The 18,481-nt window shown below is 40.2% G+C and overlaps 1 protein-coding gene across 1 annotated transcript in view; it reads left to right on the top strand.

The window, feature by feature from the left end:
• The first annotated feature begins 3,677 nt into the window (after positions 1–3,677).
• DMC1 (DNA meiotic recombinase 1) overlaps positions 3,678–18,481 on the top strand; it is a 31,852-nt gene continuing 17,048 nt past the window's right edge. The window contains exons 1-9 of the mRNA XM_053469978.1: positions 3,678–3,741; positions 4,623–4,667; positions 4,781–4,927; positions 8,438–8,520; positions 8,717–8,769; positions 11,259–11,300; positions 12,881–12,953; positions 14,781–14,872; positions 17,550–17,623. Of these exons, the coding sequence (XP_053325953.1) occupies positions 3,685–3,741; positions 4,623–4,667; positions 4,781–4,927; positions 8,438–8,520; positions 8,717–8,769; positions 11,259–11,300; positions 12,881–12,953; positions 14,781–14,872; positions 17,550–17,623 (666 nt within the window). The 5' untranslated portion in view covers positions 3,678–3,684. The remainder of the gene's footprint in view (positions 3,742–4,622; positions 4,668–4,780; positions 4,928–8,437; positions 8,521–8,716; positions 8,770–11,258; positions 11,301–12,880; positions 12,954–14,780; positions 14,873–17,549; positions 17,624–18,481) is intronic.

An 18,481-nucleotide genomic window follows, 5' to 3' on the forward strand; every position in this document is an offset into this window, starting at 1 on the left:
ATGCAGTATATATATATATATATATATATATATATATATATATATATACATAAATAAATCGTCAATGTTCTTGGATTGGGCTAGAAACTGGCTAGTGAGGTTTGCAGCATTATTGTGAGAATAGATCTCTTTTTGATCGCTAACATTGGAATGTGTACCCTTTAGTGGGTTATTTCACATTCTCATTATTATTATGGTTTTAAGTTCACCTTTTCACACAATAACATTCTATTGTTAATTTAATAAGAGTTACATTTTATTGCGTCTCATATAAAGGGGCAGCTACATAGGTTTTGATTTCCAGCATGTTTTTTCATCTAAAACACCCCTTCCATTTTTCTACAAGACTACCCAATACTTTGTCGAATAGGAATCACTGATATAGAGTTACAGCAAACCTTAAAAAGTAAAGTACTTACCGAAAATGTACTGTTTGCGCAATACATTAAAGAGCGCCCTTCTTGATAAACATCCGTCGTATCGAATAGCGGAGCCCATCGCCATGGTGACGCTTCAGGATGGGCCAATCACCCTCATTCCGACAGCAGAGTTTGTGACGTCACCGGCTTTTCCGCAAGGGCGCGTTTTCCTTGGAATTGTAAAATGGCTGCGTTTATTTCACGAGTAATTCTCGTCAGAAACTGAAAACAGTGGTGACTGAAACGAGCTTGTGTTCATATAGTCGTATAGTAGTGTATTTACTTACGTGTAAGTCAACCACCGCAGCAAAAACGTCAACTTCAACATATTATCAAGAGTAAATATCTCTATTGCGTTCGGTCACGTTGGTGGTAAGAGTCATATTACTAAAGTTATAATTATAATTGTGTTAGCATTATAGATTCCTATACGTATTTTTTTTGCTTTAGGATAGTTTCTGAATTTGAGTCTTGTAATGCTGCTATTTTACAAATGGTAACCGATATTCAGGTTTCACATATGTTGCTATTCTTATGAGGTTAAATGCTGATTTATATTTTGTGGGGTGTAAGGTTGACATTTTGCTATAGCTTTAAAGTCAGTTTTACGTTTAAATATTGTGGATCAAATACATCCCTGCATTGTAAATTCATTTGTCTGATTTCCACACCTCGAGACTAAATACATAAGGCACTTCATTACTGAATGTGATAAGCTTCATCTGGTCTTTTTTTATTTAGTAAATAAAATACATTGTGCACATAAATCATAATGAAGAAATCAAGCCCTTAACCCCTTCAGTCCCAGGTGTTTTTGGTACCTCAAGCAGGGGCGTACCTAGAGTATTTGGCACCCGGGGCGGATCCTGTAAGTGGCACCCCCCCCCCAAATGTAAAGACATCTACAAAATTATGTTGGCAAGAATATTTATTGCACCAATTTGTAAACTGTATGTCAACTGTAAACAACAAGAAATCTGAAAAAATAAATTAATAACTTATAAGTAAAATAAACACGTTTAAATAACATTTACTGAACATATAATAGTGCTTTCTTTAATAACCCTCCAAAAAAAAGGCGTCCACATTGCCCACATAGAACCTGACCAGCACCCAAATTACACACACATAGGACGTGCCATATTTGCCCCCAAACAGCCCAGCATGAGTCAGCATTGTTCCCAAACAGACGAGTGTACGCCATCTTTGTCCCATAAACACGCTACCTGTGCCATTTTTGTCCCATAAACACCCTGCCTGTGCCATTTTTGTCCCATAAACACCCTGCTTATACCATCTTTGCCTTTTTGACAAATCAACTATACACCTATGATTAACACAAACACTTTTACAGTCACTCACTAATTCACTTTCATTCACACAATAATTTATTCTTTCACACAAATTATTTACACATATTCATTGATGCATTCTCACAAATTCATTAATTCTCTCACTCATTCGCACAATTCATCCACACATTAATCCATTCATTTTCGTTCTCTCATTCTGACTCTTTATTTCAATATTCTTGCTACCCTCCTTTCTCCCTATCTACCCATTCTCACCCCCTTCTGCCCTATCTACCCCTTCTCACTCCCTTCTTCCTATCTACCCCCTCCTAACTATCTACCCCCCCCTTTGAAGTTCACTTACCTTTCAGGAGTCCTGCGGTGGGGGTGCAAGGCCTCTGTCTCCCAGCTCTGCCACTGTATGGAACAGCATGGTAAGTGTGGATTGGTAAGTGTGGATTGGTAAATGTGTGAGAGTGATGGGAGTTATGATGTACTTTAGAGCATAATTATATAATGAAAAAGACATTGGAAATGGTACAGCATAACACCCATCACTCTCACACATTTACCAATCCACACTTACCATTCCAGATGCCACACATACCAATCCACACATACCAATCCACAGATTCCACACATACCAATCCACACTTACCAATCCACACATACCAATCCACAGATTCCACACATACCAATCCACAGATTCCACACATACCAATCCACACTTGCCAATCCACACTTACCAATCCACACATTCCACACATTCCACACATACCAATCCACACTTACCAATCCACACATACCAATCCACAGATTGCACACATACCAATCCACATTTACCAATCCACACATACCAATCCACAGATTCCACACATACCAATCCACACATACCAATCCACAGATTCCACACATACCAATCCACACATACCAATCCACAGATTCCACACATACCAATCCACATTTACCAATCCACAGATTTCACACATACCAATCCACTCTCACTGTAACTCTCACTGAATGATTTCCTACCTTTCCTCTTTTCTTCTTACAGCAGTCAGCTCCTTTTCTTTCTCTTCGCTCCTCTTCTTCTGTCTTCTTCCTGGTTCAGAGGGCACAGACGGCGGTGGGCGCGGCTTCAGTGTTGTGCGCCGGGATCTGACAACAAACCCCGGCGCACAGCAGCAGTTGCCGTGCAGATTGCAAGGGAGCGGTATCGGAGGTCTTTAACAGACCTCCGGCTCCCTTGAGTGATTTTAAGCCGGTTCCACCGTGAACATGTTATTAATGCCATTGATGTCACATTGACATCACTTACATTACTTTATTGTTTGTTACATTATTATTTATTGTATTATTTTAGTGATTTTTTTTTTATTGATTTGTGGTTTCTCACTCTCTCTCCCTACGATCCCTCTGCAACGATCACATGAAAAATATCAGAAACACAGTATAGACATTGTTAATGTTGTAAATGACCATTGTAGCTGGAACTGGCAAGATTTAATGGAATATCTTCAGTGAGGTCCAGGGGTTCTTTATCAGCAACCATCACTGCTGTGTTCCAATGGCACATTGTGTTAGCTAATCCAAGTTTAAGTTTAAAAGACTAAATGATTATTGGAAAACCATTTTGCAATTATGTCAACACAGCTAGAAATGTCCCCTTTTTTTCATGAACACAGCAAGTGATTCCAAACTTTTGAACTTTAGTGTATATATGTATGAATTCATTAATTCATTATGAACATGTGAATCAGTGTTTTCTCTCAAATGTGTGAAAGGGCTAGCCTTTAACTTTAGCTACTGCTTATGCTTGTGAGGCCAGAGAGCAATGGTCAAATAATAAGGACTGAGTGGATCTTTGTGCATTGGAGCCAAATGTAATTACTGACTATTAGTTATCTCATAACTAACATGCTGTTAAATAATAAATAACTCTTATTTCTGTTTTCAGTTTTAATTATCTGTAGATGAAATCAGTGGAGGATCAGTTTGTTGAGGAAGAAGCGGGTTTTCATGATGATGAAGTAAGTGGAATATATACCGTATTGGCTCGGTTATAGGCCGCACCCTGAAAGTTTGGTGCTATTTTAAAAAAAAAATACATGAGTTGAATAGTGAAACGGCTGCCAGAGAGGAGGATACAGGTCTCCTGCATCTGTGCGGGGGATCCTCCTCTCTGGCAGCCGGTGAACTTCTGCTTGATGTGCTCAGACAACCTCCTCTGCTGCTGGCCGGTACTTCCGCTGGGGCTTCTATGGTGGAGCACTGGAAGGTCATGTAACGCTGGCGCTCCCTCAAAGAAGCCCGCACTTTAAAGACTTAAAGTGTGTGTGTGGGGGGGGGCTGCGGCCTATATTCGGGCAAAGCATTAAGGAAAAAACAGTTTCCTGTAAACTCAAAGAAGTAAATATCAGTGCCTGCAGTGAAACTGGTCTCTCCTGCACATCTCCTATGTAGGTTGTATAAGTACCCGTCGCTGTAATTCACAGTGACAAGTTGTACAAAATTGAGCTGTGTATAAACACCAAGCATTGGGAACATAAAATTCATACTGTAGATCTGCTACTCTTCAAAAGGTGTAAAGGACTTGTCATTGTAGGTCTTCTTCTGCTAAGCACAAGCTGAATACAGAGAAAGTGTAGTGTTGAAACAAGTCTTATGTGAGGTATAAAGTCAAACAAATTGTGACTACGTAAGAAATGAAGAACTGCTGAAGGCCTTTCTAGTTTTGGAATTCAGGTTATCAATTATGATGTCATGACTTATTTGTGGAAGGCTGAAAATGTAAACTAACTGAACATATTGTTAAAATTGTTCAGTTATAAGCAGTAAACGTCTTTGCAGGTTTTATCCTAAAAGGATGAGTGATCCTTATGTTTTTTAATATTCAATACCTCTTCCATAGGACTCATTTTTCCAAGATATTGACATGCTACAGAAACATGGCATTGTAAGTACAAAATATCTGGCTCTTGCATTTTATGGACTCTTGTAACTACATACAAATATCTTTTGTATCGTCTAAAAATTATGGAAAATATTTAAAAGATTTTCATTCCACAGAATGCAGCCGATATAAAAAAGCTGAAATTAGTAGGAATATGCACTGTAAAAGGTGTCCAGATGACTACAAAAAAAGCCATGTGTAATATAAAAGGTCTTTCTGAAGCTAAAGTGGACAAGATCAAAGAGGCTGCCAATAAATTAGTAGTGAGTAACATATTTCTATACCCCATCCTGGTATGTTATCTGTTTCACATGATTTAGTACCACATTGACAAGCATGTGCTGCTTGAGTATAGGCACACAAAGGTCCAAATGATCCATAATGGCTATATGTAGGGCTGCAACTAACGATTATTTTAATAATCGATTAGTTGGCCGATTATTTTTTCGATTAATCGATTAATCGGATAAAAAAAACCAATATGCAAATTTTTCGTTTATTTAAAAGAATTTAATGAACTGGATGTTAAAAAACAACTTAAAATTTACATTAACATTCTTATTTTGTTATGATGTAATAAAAAACAATATTTTCAAAGTACAAGAACCCAAACACAATATTTATGAAACAAAATAACCCCAAACATTCTGAAAAGAGGTGGACTATTACTGTTCAAGAAACTTTGCACCCAGCACTTTGCACTTTGCACCCAGCACTTTGCACCCAGCCCTGGCACTTTGCACCCAGCACTTTGCCCCAGCCCTGGCACTTTGCATCCAGCACTTTGCACCCAGCATTCAGCACTTTGCACCAGCACTTTGCACTTTGCACCCAGCCCTGGCACTTTGCACCCAGCACTTTGTACCCAGCACTCAGCACCCAGCACTTTGCCCCAGCCCTGGCACTTTGCATCCAGCACTTTGCACCCAGCACTTTGCACCAGCACTTTGCCCCAGCCCTGGCACTTTGCACCCAGCACTTTGCACCCAGCCCTGGCACTTTACACCCAGCACTTTGCACCCAGCCCTGGCACTTTGCACCCAGCACTGGCACTTTGCACCCAGCACTTTGCACTGTGCCCCTGCACCCAGTCTCCAACTCTGCCCTGCACCCAGCCCTGCCCCCACATTCTGCCCTGCCCCCACACTCACACTCTGCCCTGCACCCACTCTGCCCTGCACCCACACTCACACCCTGCCCTGCATCCCCACCCCCACTCTGCCCTGCACCCAGTCTCCCACTCTGCTCTGCACCCACACTCACACCCTGCATCCCCACCCCCACTCTGCCCTGCACCCAGTCTCCTGCCCTGCACCCCCCACCCCCACTCTGCCCTGCACCCCCACTCTGCCCTGCACCCCCACTCTGCCCTGCACCCACACTCACGAACCGCTCTGTGCGAATGGAGCCACTCGCACAGAGCGAACCGCTCTGTGCGAATGGAGCCACTCGCACAGAGCGAACCGCTCTGTGCGAGTGGCTCCATTCGCACAGAGCGATTCGCTCTGTGCGAGTGGCTCTGTGCGATCCGTGCACATAGACATGAAGAATACTTACCTCCGGAACGCGTCACATCCGTCACGTAGCTAAAAGAAGGCGGAGACTGCAGAGCGTGTAGCAGAAGCGGGGAACGCTCGCGGAGGTAAGTAAAAGGAGCCGAGTGCTCCAACAACGAATCGATCACTCGATTAATCGATAACGGAAATCGTCGACAACGATTTCCGTTATCGATTATTATCGATTTTATCGATTCGTTGTTTCAGCTCTAGCTATATGTATGAAAATGGCTGCTTGAACGTCAGATGGACTGTGACATGTGTGCTATATATATATATATATATATATATATATATATATATATATATATATATATACACACACACACACACAGTCTATAGATACCAGCACTCTAGGTCGTTTTCAAATAAACACAGATGCCTCTTTTGCAGGTCAACGTTTCAGTCTTTATTTGACTTTCATCAGGACACCAAAATCTCTGAGGAATGTTTCCAGCACCTTGTAGAAAGTATGCCATGACGAATGAAGGCAGTTCTGAAGGCAAAGGGGGGGGGGGGACCCAGTACTAGCAAGGTGTACCTAATAAAGTGGCCAGGGAGTGTGTATGTATATATATATATATATATATATATATATATATATACACTAGGGCTGCAACTAACGATTATTTTAATAATCGATTAGTTGGCCGATTATTTTTTCGATTAATCGATTAATCGGATAAAAAAACCAATATGCAAATTTTTCGTTTATTTAAAATAATTTAATGAACTGGATGTTAAAAAACAACTTAAAATTTACATTAACATTCTTATTTTGTTATGATGTAATAAAAAACAATATTTTCAAAGTACAAGAACCCAAACACAATATTTATGAAACAAAATAACCCCAAACATTCTGAAAAGAGGTGGACTATTACTGTTCAAGAAACTTTGCCCCAGCCCTGGCACTTTGCACCCAGCACTTTGCCCCAGAACTTTGCACCCAGCACTTTGCACCCAGCACTTTGCCCCAGCCCTGGCACTTTGCACCCAGCAAGCACTTTGCACCCAGCACTTTGCACCCAGCCCTGGCACTTTGCACCCAGCACTTTGTACTCAGCACTTTGCACCCAGCACTTTGCCCCAGCCCTGGCACTTTGCACCCAGCACTTTGCCCCAGCCCTGGCACTTTGCACCCAGCAAGCACTTTGCACCCAGCACTCAGCACTTTGCACCAGCACTTTGCACTTTGCACCCAGCCCTGGCACTTTGCAGCCAGCCCTGGCACTTTGCAGCCAGCCCTGGCACTTTGTACCCAGCACTGGCACTTTGCACCCAGCACTTTGCACTGTGCCCCTGCACCCAGTCTCCAACTCTGCCCTGCACCCAGCCCTGCCCCCACACTTACACTCTGCCCTGCACCCACTCTGCCCTGCACCCACACTCACACCCTGCCCTGCATCCCCACTCTGCCCTGCACCCAGTCTCCCACTCTGCCCTGCACCCACACTCACACCCTGCCCTGCACCCACACTCACACCCTGCATCCCCACCCCCACTCTGCCCTGCACCCAGTCTCCTGCCCTGCACCCCCCACCCCCACTCTTCCCTGCACCCCCCACCCCCACTCTTCCCTGCACCCCCACCCCCACTCTGCCCTGCACCCACACTCACACCCTGCATCCCCTGAAAACCCACCCCCACCCCACCGTGGACCCCCACCCCCGCGAATCGCTCTGTGCGAATGGAGCCACTCGCACAGAGCGAACCGCTCTGTGCGAATGGAGCCACTCGCACAGAGCGAACCGCTCTGTGCGAATGGAGCCACTCGCACAGAGCGAACCGCTCTGTGCGAGTGGCTCCATTCGCACAGAGCGATTCGCTCTGTGCGAGTGGCTCTGTGCGATCTGTGCACATAGACATGAAGAATACTTACCTCCGGAACGCGTCACATCCGTCACGTAGCTAGAAGGCGGAGACTGCAGAGCGTGTAGCAGAAGCGGGGAACGCTCGCGGAGGTAAGTAAAAGGAGCCGAGTGCTCCAACAACGAATCGATCACTCGATTAATCGATAACGGAAATCGTCGACAACGATTTCCGTTATCGATTATTATCGATTTTATCGATTCGTTGTTTCAGCCCTAATATACACACAAATTGCTGATCTTTGTTAGTTAAATGTTACAATTTTTGGATGTTGTTGATGCTAAAGTACAATGCGCTTAAAAAACTACACTTTTGTATATGTAAGTGCTTGTCTGCCTTTTACAGGAGCCAGGTTTTCTTACTGCCTTTGAATACAGTGCAAAAAGGAAAATGGTGTTTCACATTTCTACAGGAAGCCAAGAGTTTGAGTAAGCATTGCATGTGTTTTCTAGATTGGTACTTGTAATTGGCTAATTCTTTGGTATTTAGATATTGTAAAAAGAAAGAATAGTTGTATCATCTCAAATATCTTTCCAAAACCATTTACAATCCCAGCACTTTTCCATTTCTGCCTTTTATGTAATATATTAATAAAAACTGTTAAATATTTGTTTTTATTTTTAGCAAATTATTAGGAGGAGGTATAGAAAGTATGGCAATAACAGAGTCATTTGGAGGTAATTATAGTGATATTACATATAAAATGTTTCTAAATGTATTGTTCAATTAAAATACTGGTTTCAATAACCAGATATTAAGTGTCTTTGAGAGCTAAGGCAGGGCGAAACTGAGGATTAAAATCGGCCCTGGTGGATAAGACAGGGAAAGCCTTTCTCTGTGATCAATGCACAGAACAAGATATCGTTGCCTTTGATTCTTGAAGTGCTGACTATCTTTATGAATATCACTGTATTGAGGGAATTATCTCACAATGGCCCCATGACCCTTTTCCTCTTTATTTTTTCTGTATCCCCCTGAATATCATTAAACATTTATGTATAAAAAAGATCAGGAGCCATTAAATTATTTATGTGCAGCCACTGACCTATACATGCAGCTGCACTCTGTACTCTTACAATGTTTCAGCCTGCACACTAGGGTTGGATCTGTTGCACAAGACAGAAGCTGTTAGCATGATGGACAGTCCTGGCCTAAGATAAGGTGTTTAGAATGCATACAACATTGTTCTATGATGCATAGTGATAAATGTTTCATTAGATTATAGAGATCCTAAAAGTGTGGTACATTAGGGCTGTTGAGGAATTGGACATTTGAGCTTGACGAGTAATATAAAAGTAAAAGGCAATCCTGCCCAACACATATTCACCAATAGGAAATTAATTTAAACCCCTTTTAATACTGACCAGGTATAACACATGTGGTTATTCCATATGAGGACAGACTGTAACCTCACTCTTCATAATCACTAAAAGCAAGCTAGGGCAAAATTAATGCGCTTTTGGTGACATCCTCACCACCTGTTGGAGGATCGGGGAGAGGATGTCACTGGATGTGCCGCCATATTGCCTTGAGTTCAAGTTAGGTCAAAATGACAGCGCTTTTGTAACACCCTCTGCCCCGATTTGAAAATTGGGGAGAGGACATCATTGCAAGGGCCCCCATTTTGGCAGAAGTTCCCACTGGGTTATGTCCATGGAGATGTGGACAAAGATAGCAGATTTAAGAAAGAAAAGATAGGAAAGGGAAACACATTAAGAAAGAAAAGATAGGAAAGGGAAACACAACTTGCGCATGGAAAATAGCTTAGGGGTGTCACGTATAGCCTAACTGGAGACACTGGTATCAGGCAGGACTGCAATAAGGGTTCAAGGTCAGGGTGCCAGAGAGCTGGAATATCGTAGAGCTAGCTAGCTATCAGGAATAACGAATAAACAAGCCAGACCAGCAACAGGAAATCAACCAGAAACACATACTGAGTAATTGGCACTAAAGAATATAGGCACGACCATCACAAGGCAAAGTCCAAGGGTTTCTGAGATTCTAAAATGGGCAGGAATGTTTTGGCGAAATTTGAATGTTTCCGTTACGTCTGGAGCATTCCTGGCTGTGGCTGCTGTGCAGAGGCGGGAGGTCTCCCCCTTCTTCGCAGCGGCTGAGGCTGCTGTGACACGGAGGCAGGGGTCTCCCCCTTCTTCGCAGCAGCTGAGGCTGTTGTGACACGGAGGCGGGGGGCCTCCCCCTTCTTCGCTGAGGCTGTTGTGACACGGAGGCGAGAGGTCTCCCCCTTCTTCACAGCGGCTGAGGCTGCTGTGAGTTAGAGGCGTGGTCTTCTTCTCAGGTAAGTGACAAAGGGTGAGCAGTTATGCAGAATCCCTCTGGAAATTTGCAAGTAGAACACAATGAAAATTTAAAGGGAACACACATCTATCGTATGTATTAAAGTGGAAATGATGGCTGGAGTGTCCCTTCAAATAGTTTTTTTTACATTGAATTACTATTTAAAATGAAACCTTAAAGGACATCATCAGTTTGCAATACTTTTTTGAATTTTTGCATTACCAACTTTTCATTGTCAAGTGAGTTCTGTGTCAAGTGCAGTTGAAGCTGGCATCATGCTTTTGCATTTCTTGTCAGTTCCATGTTTGCAACTTTAGCTGGACACAATGCTGTAAAATGCTATCTCCTATTATTGTCGTTTTGTGAATAACAAGCAGTTATAACTGTTATAACTGTTCCTTGATATGACTAGCTTTCTCGTGTGACCCAACAGTCTTCCTAACATATTTCAAAAACAGTTGCACTAAAGGTCAGAGTTTCCATGACAATGAGAAAAGTTAGATTTTTTTTTAATAAATGTTACCTTTCCAAATTTTAGTTTAGTTTTAGATTAATGCTTGTCTTTTTTCATCAGAATACCCTGATTGTATGCCCACTTTTCCTTTTCAAAAGTATTGGGATGCTACATTCTCTGGATAATACAGTCTTTAGAATAATAATAGATAAAAACAGGAATCAAATAAAGCACCATCAAAGCTTACATTATCACTACTAAGCAATTACTAATAAAATTACTGAAACCTTTAAGAATGTAAAGGATCTTTGGAAAGTTTTCATTGCATTTGCAGTTGTAAAAAGTAAGGTTACGTTTCGTAAATATGATTTCCTTTCATAATCCGAAAAAATTGCATTTATATTTTATTAACAGAATTCAGAACTGGGAAAACACAGCTGTCTCATACTCTTTGTGGTATGTATAGATAGTATACTGGATGCTTTCCTCCTAAGATAAAAGCAGACACTGTCAATATTATTTTTGTTTTATATAGCGCCATCATGTTTCATGGCGCTGGTTGACTCTTAACACATGTTCTCATTGGGAACTAAGCGTGACAGAAGCATGTGCCTCTGTAATTGTTCACAAATATGTGGTTTGTGGAATATGTCAGGAATTGGGTATTAATTATTATAAAGTCTTAATTGTGCTTTTCTCTGTCATCTGAAAAATCTAAGCTCAAAAAACAGCAAATCATGACACATGTAATATGGCATGCATTGTTCATCTGAAGTTGTATTTACCACATTTTTAGACCTGCTAAGGCACAGATGATTGTTATAATGTCCTGATATGCAAAACCACAGAATTCAAAGAGGGTGTACTTTTTTTCCCCACAACCTTATATGTATTTTTTTACAGAATGCAAGGTGTGGTTCTGCATGGGATGTCTTTGGTACCCAAGATGTTACACTATATGCTGGGTAGTGGGAAGATACGCCACCAGGGAGGGCTTGGGACAGTTGCAAATCCAATAATTGTGCACCAAGTACTTTGGGTCCCTGGGGTGGAGTATACCAAAGTGTGTGGTGGGCCAGTTTGTCATCCTACTCACTGGCTGTTTATACACTCTAGCCTGGTCCAGATTTTCCCTAGGACTGGCTGGTTTAAGGGCAATTGACTGGGGACCCCTGTGGGCTGGTTAGCACATGTATACAAAGCAGACTAAAGCTAGGCTCTGGAGAATGATCATTTCCTCCCAGGAAGGCTGCCGAAGAGGCTGCTAGGTTGCACTACATAATATTAGCTAGTACTCAGAAGAACAGGGGTTCTGATTGTTTATTTAGTTTCTTTACTGAACCTCATTCCCTTGGATTATAGTGAACAGACCCAAGAACTCAGTTCCTAACCCTAGAAGGTCCCTGAGAAACACTGTTCAGTACGGATTGTTTGTCACTATATATGTAATTTATATCTGAATCTAACAAAAAATAAAAGTAAGAAAGCACATCTGTGAGTTATATATTAGTAACAAGAAAAGGATTTGACTCCTGCAGGTGGCAGCAGTGTAGCATAATCCACTCAAGTGAATCAAGTACTTGAGCACACAAGTACAGATCTAAAATTTGTGACAATGAGAAGGGGATCACAAAGCCCACAATTAATCATCTAAATGGGGATTTGCTTATTGACAAAAATAGTGCAAGTAGCCCAATACTTTGGTAATGAGATGTAACTATCCCTTTTATACATGCTTCTATTGTCTTGCATAGTTTTGAAGATAGATTTCTAATAAATTAAACCAGATGGATTTTTCTGCCTGAAGAAGAGAGCTCTGAAATGTTTTAATTTATCTGCAAACGCATGATTTAGTAAATATCTTTACTTATCTAGGATAGAGTCAGCTAAGTACCTATATATTTCAAGCACATGTAGGTAAATGTATAAGATGCAACTTAGTCATGAAGAGCTTTGTCAGTGCAAATGTGCCAGCTTCATGATCAGCTACTGCTTTTGGGTGTACCTAACCAATTGTTTGTCTTGTATGCTCTCAGTAACTGCACAGCTCCCTGGACCAAGTGGATACTCGGGAGGAAAAGTAATTTTTATTGACACAGAAAACACCTTGTATCCTTTTGTTAACTAGTTGGAGGTTATGGATGACTTTAATGTAAGGAATTTTTACTTTACTGAGAGTGTAGTAGATAAATGGAACAGCCTCCCAGCACAGGTGGTATATGCTTATACAGTTCTAGGGCAATAAGTACAAGTAGCGCATTGCTATTTCAAAACCATTTCTTTTCTCAGAATTAGTGATAGAGGTTCAGCAACATCTCCAGTATACAGTGATACCACCCATGCATAGGTTTGTTGGGTTATTTGAAGTGCTTATTTTGGGGATAAAAGGCCACATTAGTGACACGTGCATTTCAGTTTTCCAACTTTAAATTTTTACATGTAGTCAACCCGTGCCGATGTCCTATTTGGGACATTTTGTAGTAGACACTTCAGGGTTTGTGAAACTCTTGACTCGTATTTTTTTTTTTCAAAGAATGATTTACTGATCATGTTAAATGTTACTGCCAAACACCAAAAATATGTGTTCAGCAACATCTCCTGAGTACAGTAATACCACCCATGCATAGGTTTGTTGGGGGATAAAGGGTGTTTTGGGGTGTTGTGACTTCTTTCCCCTAATCATTTTGCATGTCCAAGAAAAATATGCAGGTATTAATCTCTAAACAGGACATTTGGGGAAGGAGATACTGACTGAACTAAAATTTGCTTCCCTCCAAAAAATTTAAGAAGTTAAGAATTGAACCTTAAACCATATTTAGAAGTTGGCTTCTGTATGATATAGCCTGAAACACGTGCCAATACACAGGCCTGGTTGTGAGGGGCAATGGAGACAGTAAAATGCCTTCTATCCTTTTAACCTTACTATAACAGACAAGGCAGCACCTCTGGAGTTTACTTTTTTCTCAGAAACTGAGTAGCCCCAATTCTTGTCTCCACTTCACCTATTCTAGTATCGCAGATATCACCTGCTGCTGAAATTGGAAAAAAATGTACATTTTCCTGGATATATTTTTTTAAAATGAAATAAAAATTATCTGTTGCATGAGGCAGATTGTCACCTTTTTATACCAGGCTCTTGACTTCCTCAGCGTAAGATGCAATAGCTGACCAGACAATTCTACACCCCCTATGCCTGTTCTAAGTTTGTCCCCAGAAAATTAGGACAACCAGAAGGGTCCAGGTCATAATCTTTTCCCATCATTTACCCTGAAGGCAAAAGTATAGCCACGCTCACTCATGCAAAGTGTGTAGAACTTCAAGCTATTCCAAGAGTTCTTTGAACGGATCTATTGTTTTCATATAATTTATTAGTGACTAGTCTATGTTGATGTTGATGCATAGCCAAGTATTTTAAATACAACTTAATAGGAAATGAGAAATCTTAAAATATGTAACAGTAGTAATGCTTCTTCCTTGTGCTACTAAGCTGATATACATAGACACAAAGTAATAATTCATATACCCAACCACTTACAGAGAACCTTATGCATTAATAGAGTGACATCTCCACATAAATATGTACACTTATGCATACACACTGACATATATATATATATATCTCCACACTTCTACCTGTAACGTAGACACATACATTTCGACAGTGAATAAGAACAATTTGGCCCATGTATATCTGCTGGCTGGGGGACCCTGAATGTAACTCTGAGCCTTGTCCTGTCATGCAGCTTCTACTCTTACTTATCCCTGCCATAGGCGATCTAATGACAACACTACGCACAAAACTGTGTTCCTTCTCTGAGGTGCAGGCAAAAATAAAAAAGACACAACAAGTAAGCAGCAAGTGGCCCTGTGGCAAATGCCCTGTTTGAAGCATAGATTCACATATTGATACAACCTCCTTAACTGTTTTTCCTATAGTCGTCCAGATCGTCTGAGAGATATAGCTGACCGATTTGGTGTGGATCATGATTCAGTGCTGGACAATGTGTTATATGCTCGGGCATACACCAGTAAGATATCTGTTATCTCTGTGACTGTTTTTTTGCAACACATTACATTACATTTGTTTTACTTTTGTTTATTTATTTTAAGCTTTCAGTAAAACTGAATGTGTAGGGTATGTACCTGCCTTTCTATTAGTAACATTAGACTGGCATGTTTGTAGTTTCCTAAGAGGGATCTTTCATTGCAGGACAATAAAATCTTGGTACAGTTTTCATTTGAACATAATTATCAAATGATAATAACATGATTTATATATCACATATAGATTCCACAAAGTCCAAAACAGTGTTAATTTAATTGATGAAAAGTTTTCGTCACAGCTGCGTGACGAAAACTAAACAATAACTAAAAAAAAACCAAAGTTAATAGGACGAAAACTATGATGAAAATCATTGCAATTTTCGTCAATGAACGAAAACACGACAAAAATGTTTGGGAGGGACTTTGCAGCATCCACGGAAGCCTCATGAGTGAGGCTAGCCGCGGATCATGGGAGGTAAGCCCTCCCCCTACAGAAAAACAATCATCAAAGACGGCGGTGGCTGGCTAAAACAGAGCTTAGGAATCGATCAACAATCGCTTCCTAAGCGTAATCAGTGTTGCTGACATGCCTCGATATCTAGGCATTCAGCAACACAACCCCTCTACCCTAATCGCCTTGTGATTGCTCCAAAGAGCAACCACAAGTGCCATCAGTGAATGGCGTTGTTGCCACTCACAAGATGGCGGCCCAACAGTCAGATCAATGAGTTCACAGAGGGTTTATCCAGGTACTGCATTCAACCATGCATGTCAATGGAGCCCAGCTCACTAATCACAATGTGATTAGTAAAATAAAATAAAAAATAATAGTAATAAAAAAATAAATTATATATATATATATATATATATATATATATATATATATATATATGGATTTTTTATGGTGACAGTGGGGAATTATTTTTACATGTTACCATATATATATATATATACCCAAAAAAAGTTTTTTATGAGCAAGTCCTACAATAAGCGCTACATCTTCACAAAAATTGTAGCATGGAAAGAGTAAAAAAATTGGCATGTTACTCTGGCTGCCTCGAATATGTTCTTTTATGCTCCGTGTAACTCATTTTCATGTCATTCTGTATGAGGCACTCATGTTACTCCTGACTTGCAATGTATCAATGGAACTGAACTGTCTGATGTTATTTTGTAGCATGCTTTGTCAATAAACAGTGTTAATACAAAAATAAATTGGCATGTTAAATGCCCATGGGGTGCCTAGTTTAAAAAAATGTATGATTTGATTGGGTAAATTGAATTGGCCAGCTTCAAAGATGTCGCAAATATGGGACGTGGGCCAGACTGACCAGATGTCCAAATGCCACGAAATGCACACCTCCTGAAGTAAAATGCGTGTGGGAAAAAAACATACACGAAAATACTACAGCAAACTGTAACAAAGGCTGGTGGTAAAATATGTGCATGGAAAAAGTTAAAATACCACCATTTGAAGTTCTGAGGGTTGTATATTTTTTTAGTTGATTAAAATCTGCTAGAGATTTGCTCGACTAAATCTCCAGTAGCTTTAGTCGAGCAAATCTCCAGCAGATTTTAATCAACTAAAAAAATATACAACCCTCGGAATTTCAAACTAAAACTTAAATTAACACTGGTTCAAAAGTGGGTTATGTGTAATAACTGTATATTTAAACAAACAAAAATAGAATATGCAGAGGGCCCTGCTTGGCAGAACTAACAATCAAAATTATTGAACTCTGTTAAAACCCCTGATGTAACCCTTTTTCACATTATGTTGAAATTGGTTAATATGTTTGTTCTTCACAGATATTACTTGATTGAATTATCGATTGTGACGTTTCTGGTGACCACTTCAATGTATATTTCAACCATTAAGCTGTTTATGTGAAAAGCTGTCTTGCAGACCATTGGCTGGCATGTTGGCTGTCATATTGTGGATCACAGCCATTGTAATAAACACTCAATAAATAAATAAAAATAATAAAAATGCCTAAGGTGGAGCCACTGTTTATAGTAAATCACTCAGTATCAATACAGCAGCTAATCGCACATGTATAGAAAATCACAAACCTTTAACTCATTTAGGGCCATGGGAAATTTTCATACCCTAGTGGAGTATGAACTACTGGCGTTTTTTGGCATTTTTTGCTTGTTAAACCATGATTGCCCTTTTCCATATTTGATGTACCCACATAAATTCTACATTGTTTCGTTCAAGGCAAGTTGGACCTTTTTTAAGAAATACAGAAAACATAATAATTATTAGTGCCAATATATAAAAACCTATAGTAAAATAGAAAAATGCAATTTTGCTTATGGTTTCTTCTACACATTAGGTGCCAATGCTGAACGATATATATGACAACATTCACCGATTGCAGTAGTAGCCCAAATGCTTTTTTGTGCACATACCTCTACGTCTAAAGGAGCGTTAAATATGCAGCTGAACAGCTGATGTGACAAAACCAGTTTATTTAAATATAATTAGTAGCTAATTTGCTAAGTTAAATGAGCTACATTTGTCAGTTTAGTAAATTAACAACTGAGGGGTCAATTTGATTTTAAAGTGCAATGATGGTGATCAAACATCTCCATCTATGCTTTGTCAGCATATTCAAATGTAATAATAAGTTGTTGCCAATAATATCTGTTTTGTAGGTGAACACCAGATGGAGCTGTTAGACTACGTGGCTGCTAAATTCCATGAAGAAGCTGGTATTTTTAAACTATTGGTAACTATAACTTATGATCTAGTGCAAATTCGGCAATGCAAATAGTAGCTGGAGCTGGCATACATAATTTTAACTTTTAAAACTATGCGAATCGAGTTTATGTCTCAGTTAAGTTTCTCTTGACGAATCACATCTAGAGCATGTGTTCTACATGTCCGAGATACAGGATATTTGTGTACACATACAGTGCAACTGTCATGTCTTTCAGGATATTGAGCAGTTTAATCTCACCTTTAGGTGGCAGGAGATCCATCTAAGTATTAGTAGGATTGTACATTCCTGTTTTACCTTTATTTATATTTGCCACCAGTTTACACAAATTGGACAAAGAATGTTGGCATTATTGATGATCAAGCATGATTAATTAGCTTAATTATTTAAAACTCCAGATAATACTTCTAGTGTAGCAACAGCAAACTTATGGCATGTGACACAATGGTGACAAGTGACAACAGACCTCCGTTTCAGTGCTCCCTTGTGAACTGTGCCGACTCTGAGATTATGATCAGAGTATGATGCCATATCCTGGTGCTCAGCACTGAAGCCACACACACTGCCATGGAGCACTGGAACTGATGTCTGTAGGGTATGTATGTAAATTAGTGTGAGTATATGCTTGTGTGTCTTGTTTTTTCTGGAAGGTGAAAAGCATACTGCACTTGTGGGTAGGCACTTTGAGTGGGTTTATTACTGTTCCAAGGTAGGCTATACAGCCAGGGCCACACTGGCTATGAGGCTGCACATCACGGTTTTTATGCTCATGTACAGTGGATATAAAAAGTCTTCACACTAGGGCTGCAACTAACGATTATTTTAATAATCGATTAATCGGCCGATTATTTTTTCGATTAATCGATT

Source organism: Spea bombifrons, chromosome 6 (assembly GCF_027358695.1).
Source record: "Spea bombifrons isolate aSpeBom1 chromosome 6, aSpeBom1.2.pri, whole genome shotgun sequence".
Taxonomy (NCBI): Eukaryota; Metazoa; Chordata; class Amphibia; order Anura; family Pelobatidae; genus Spea; species Spea bombifrons.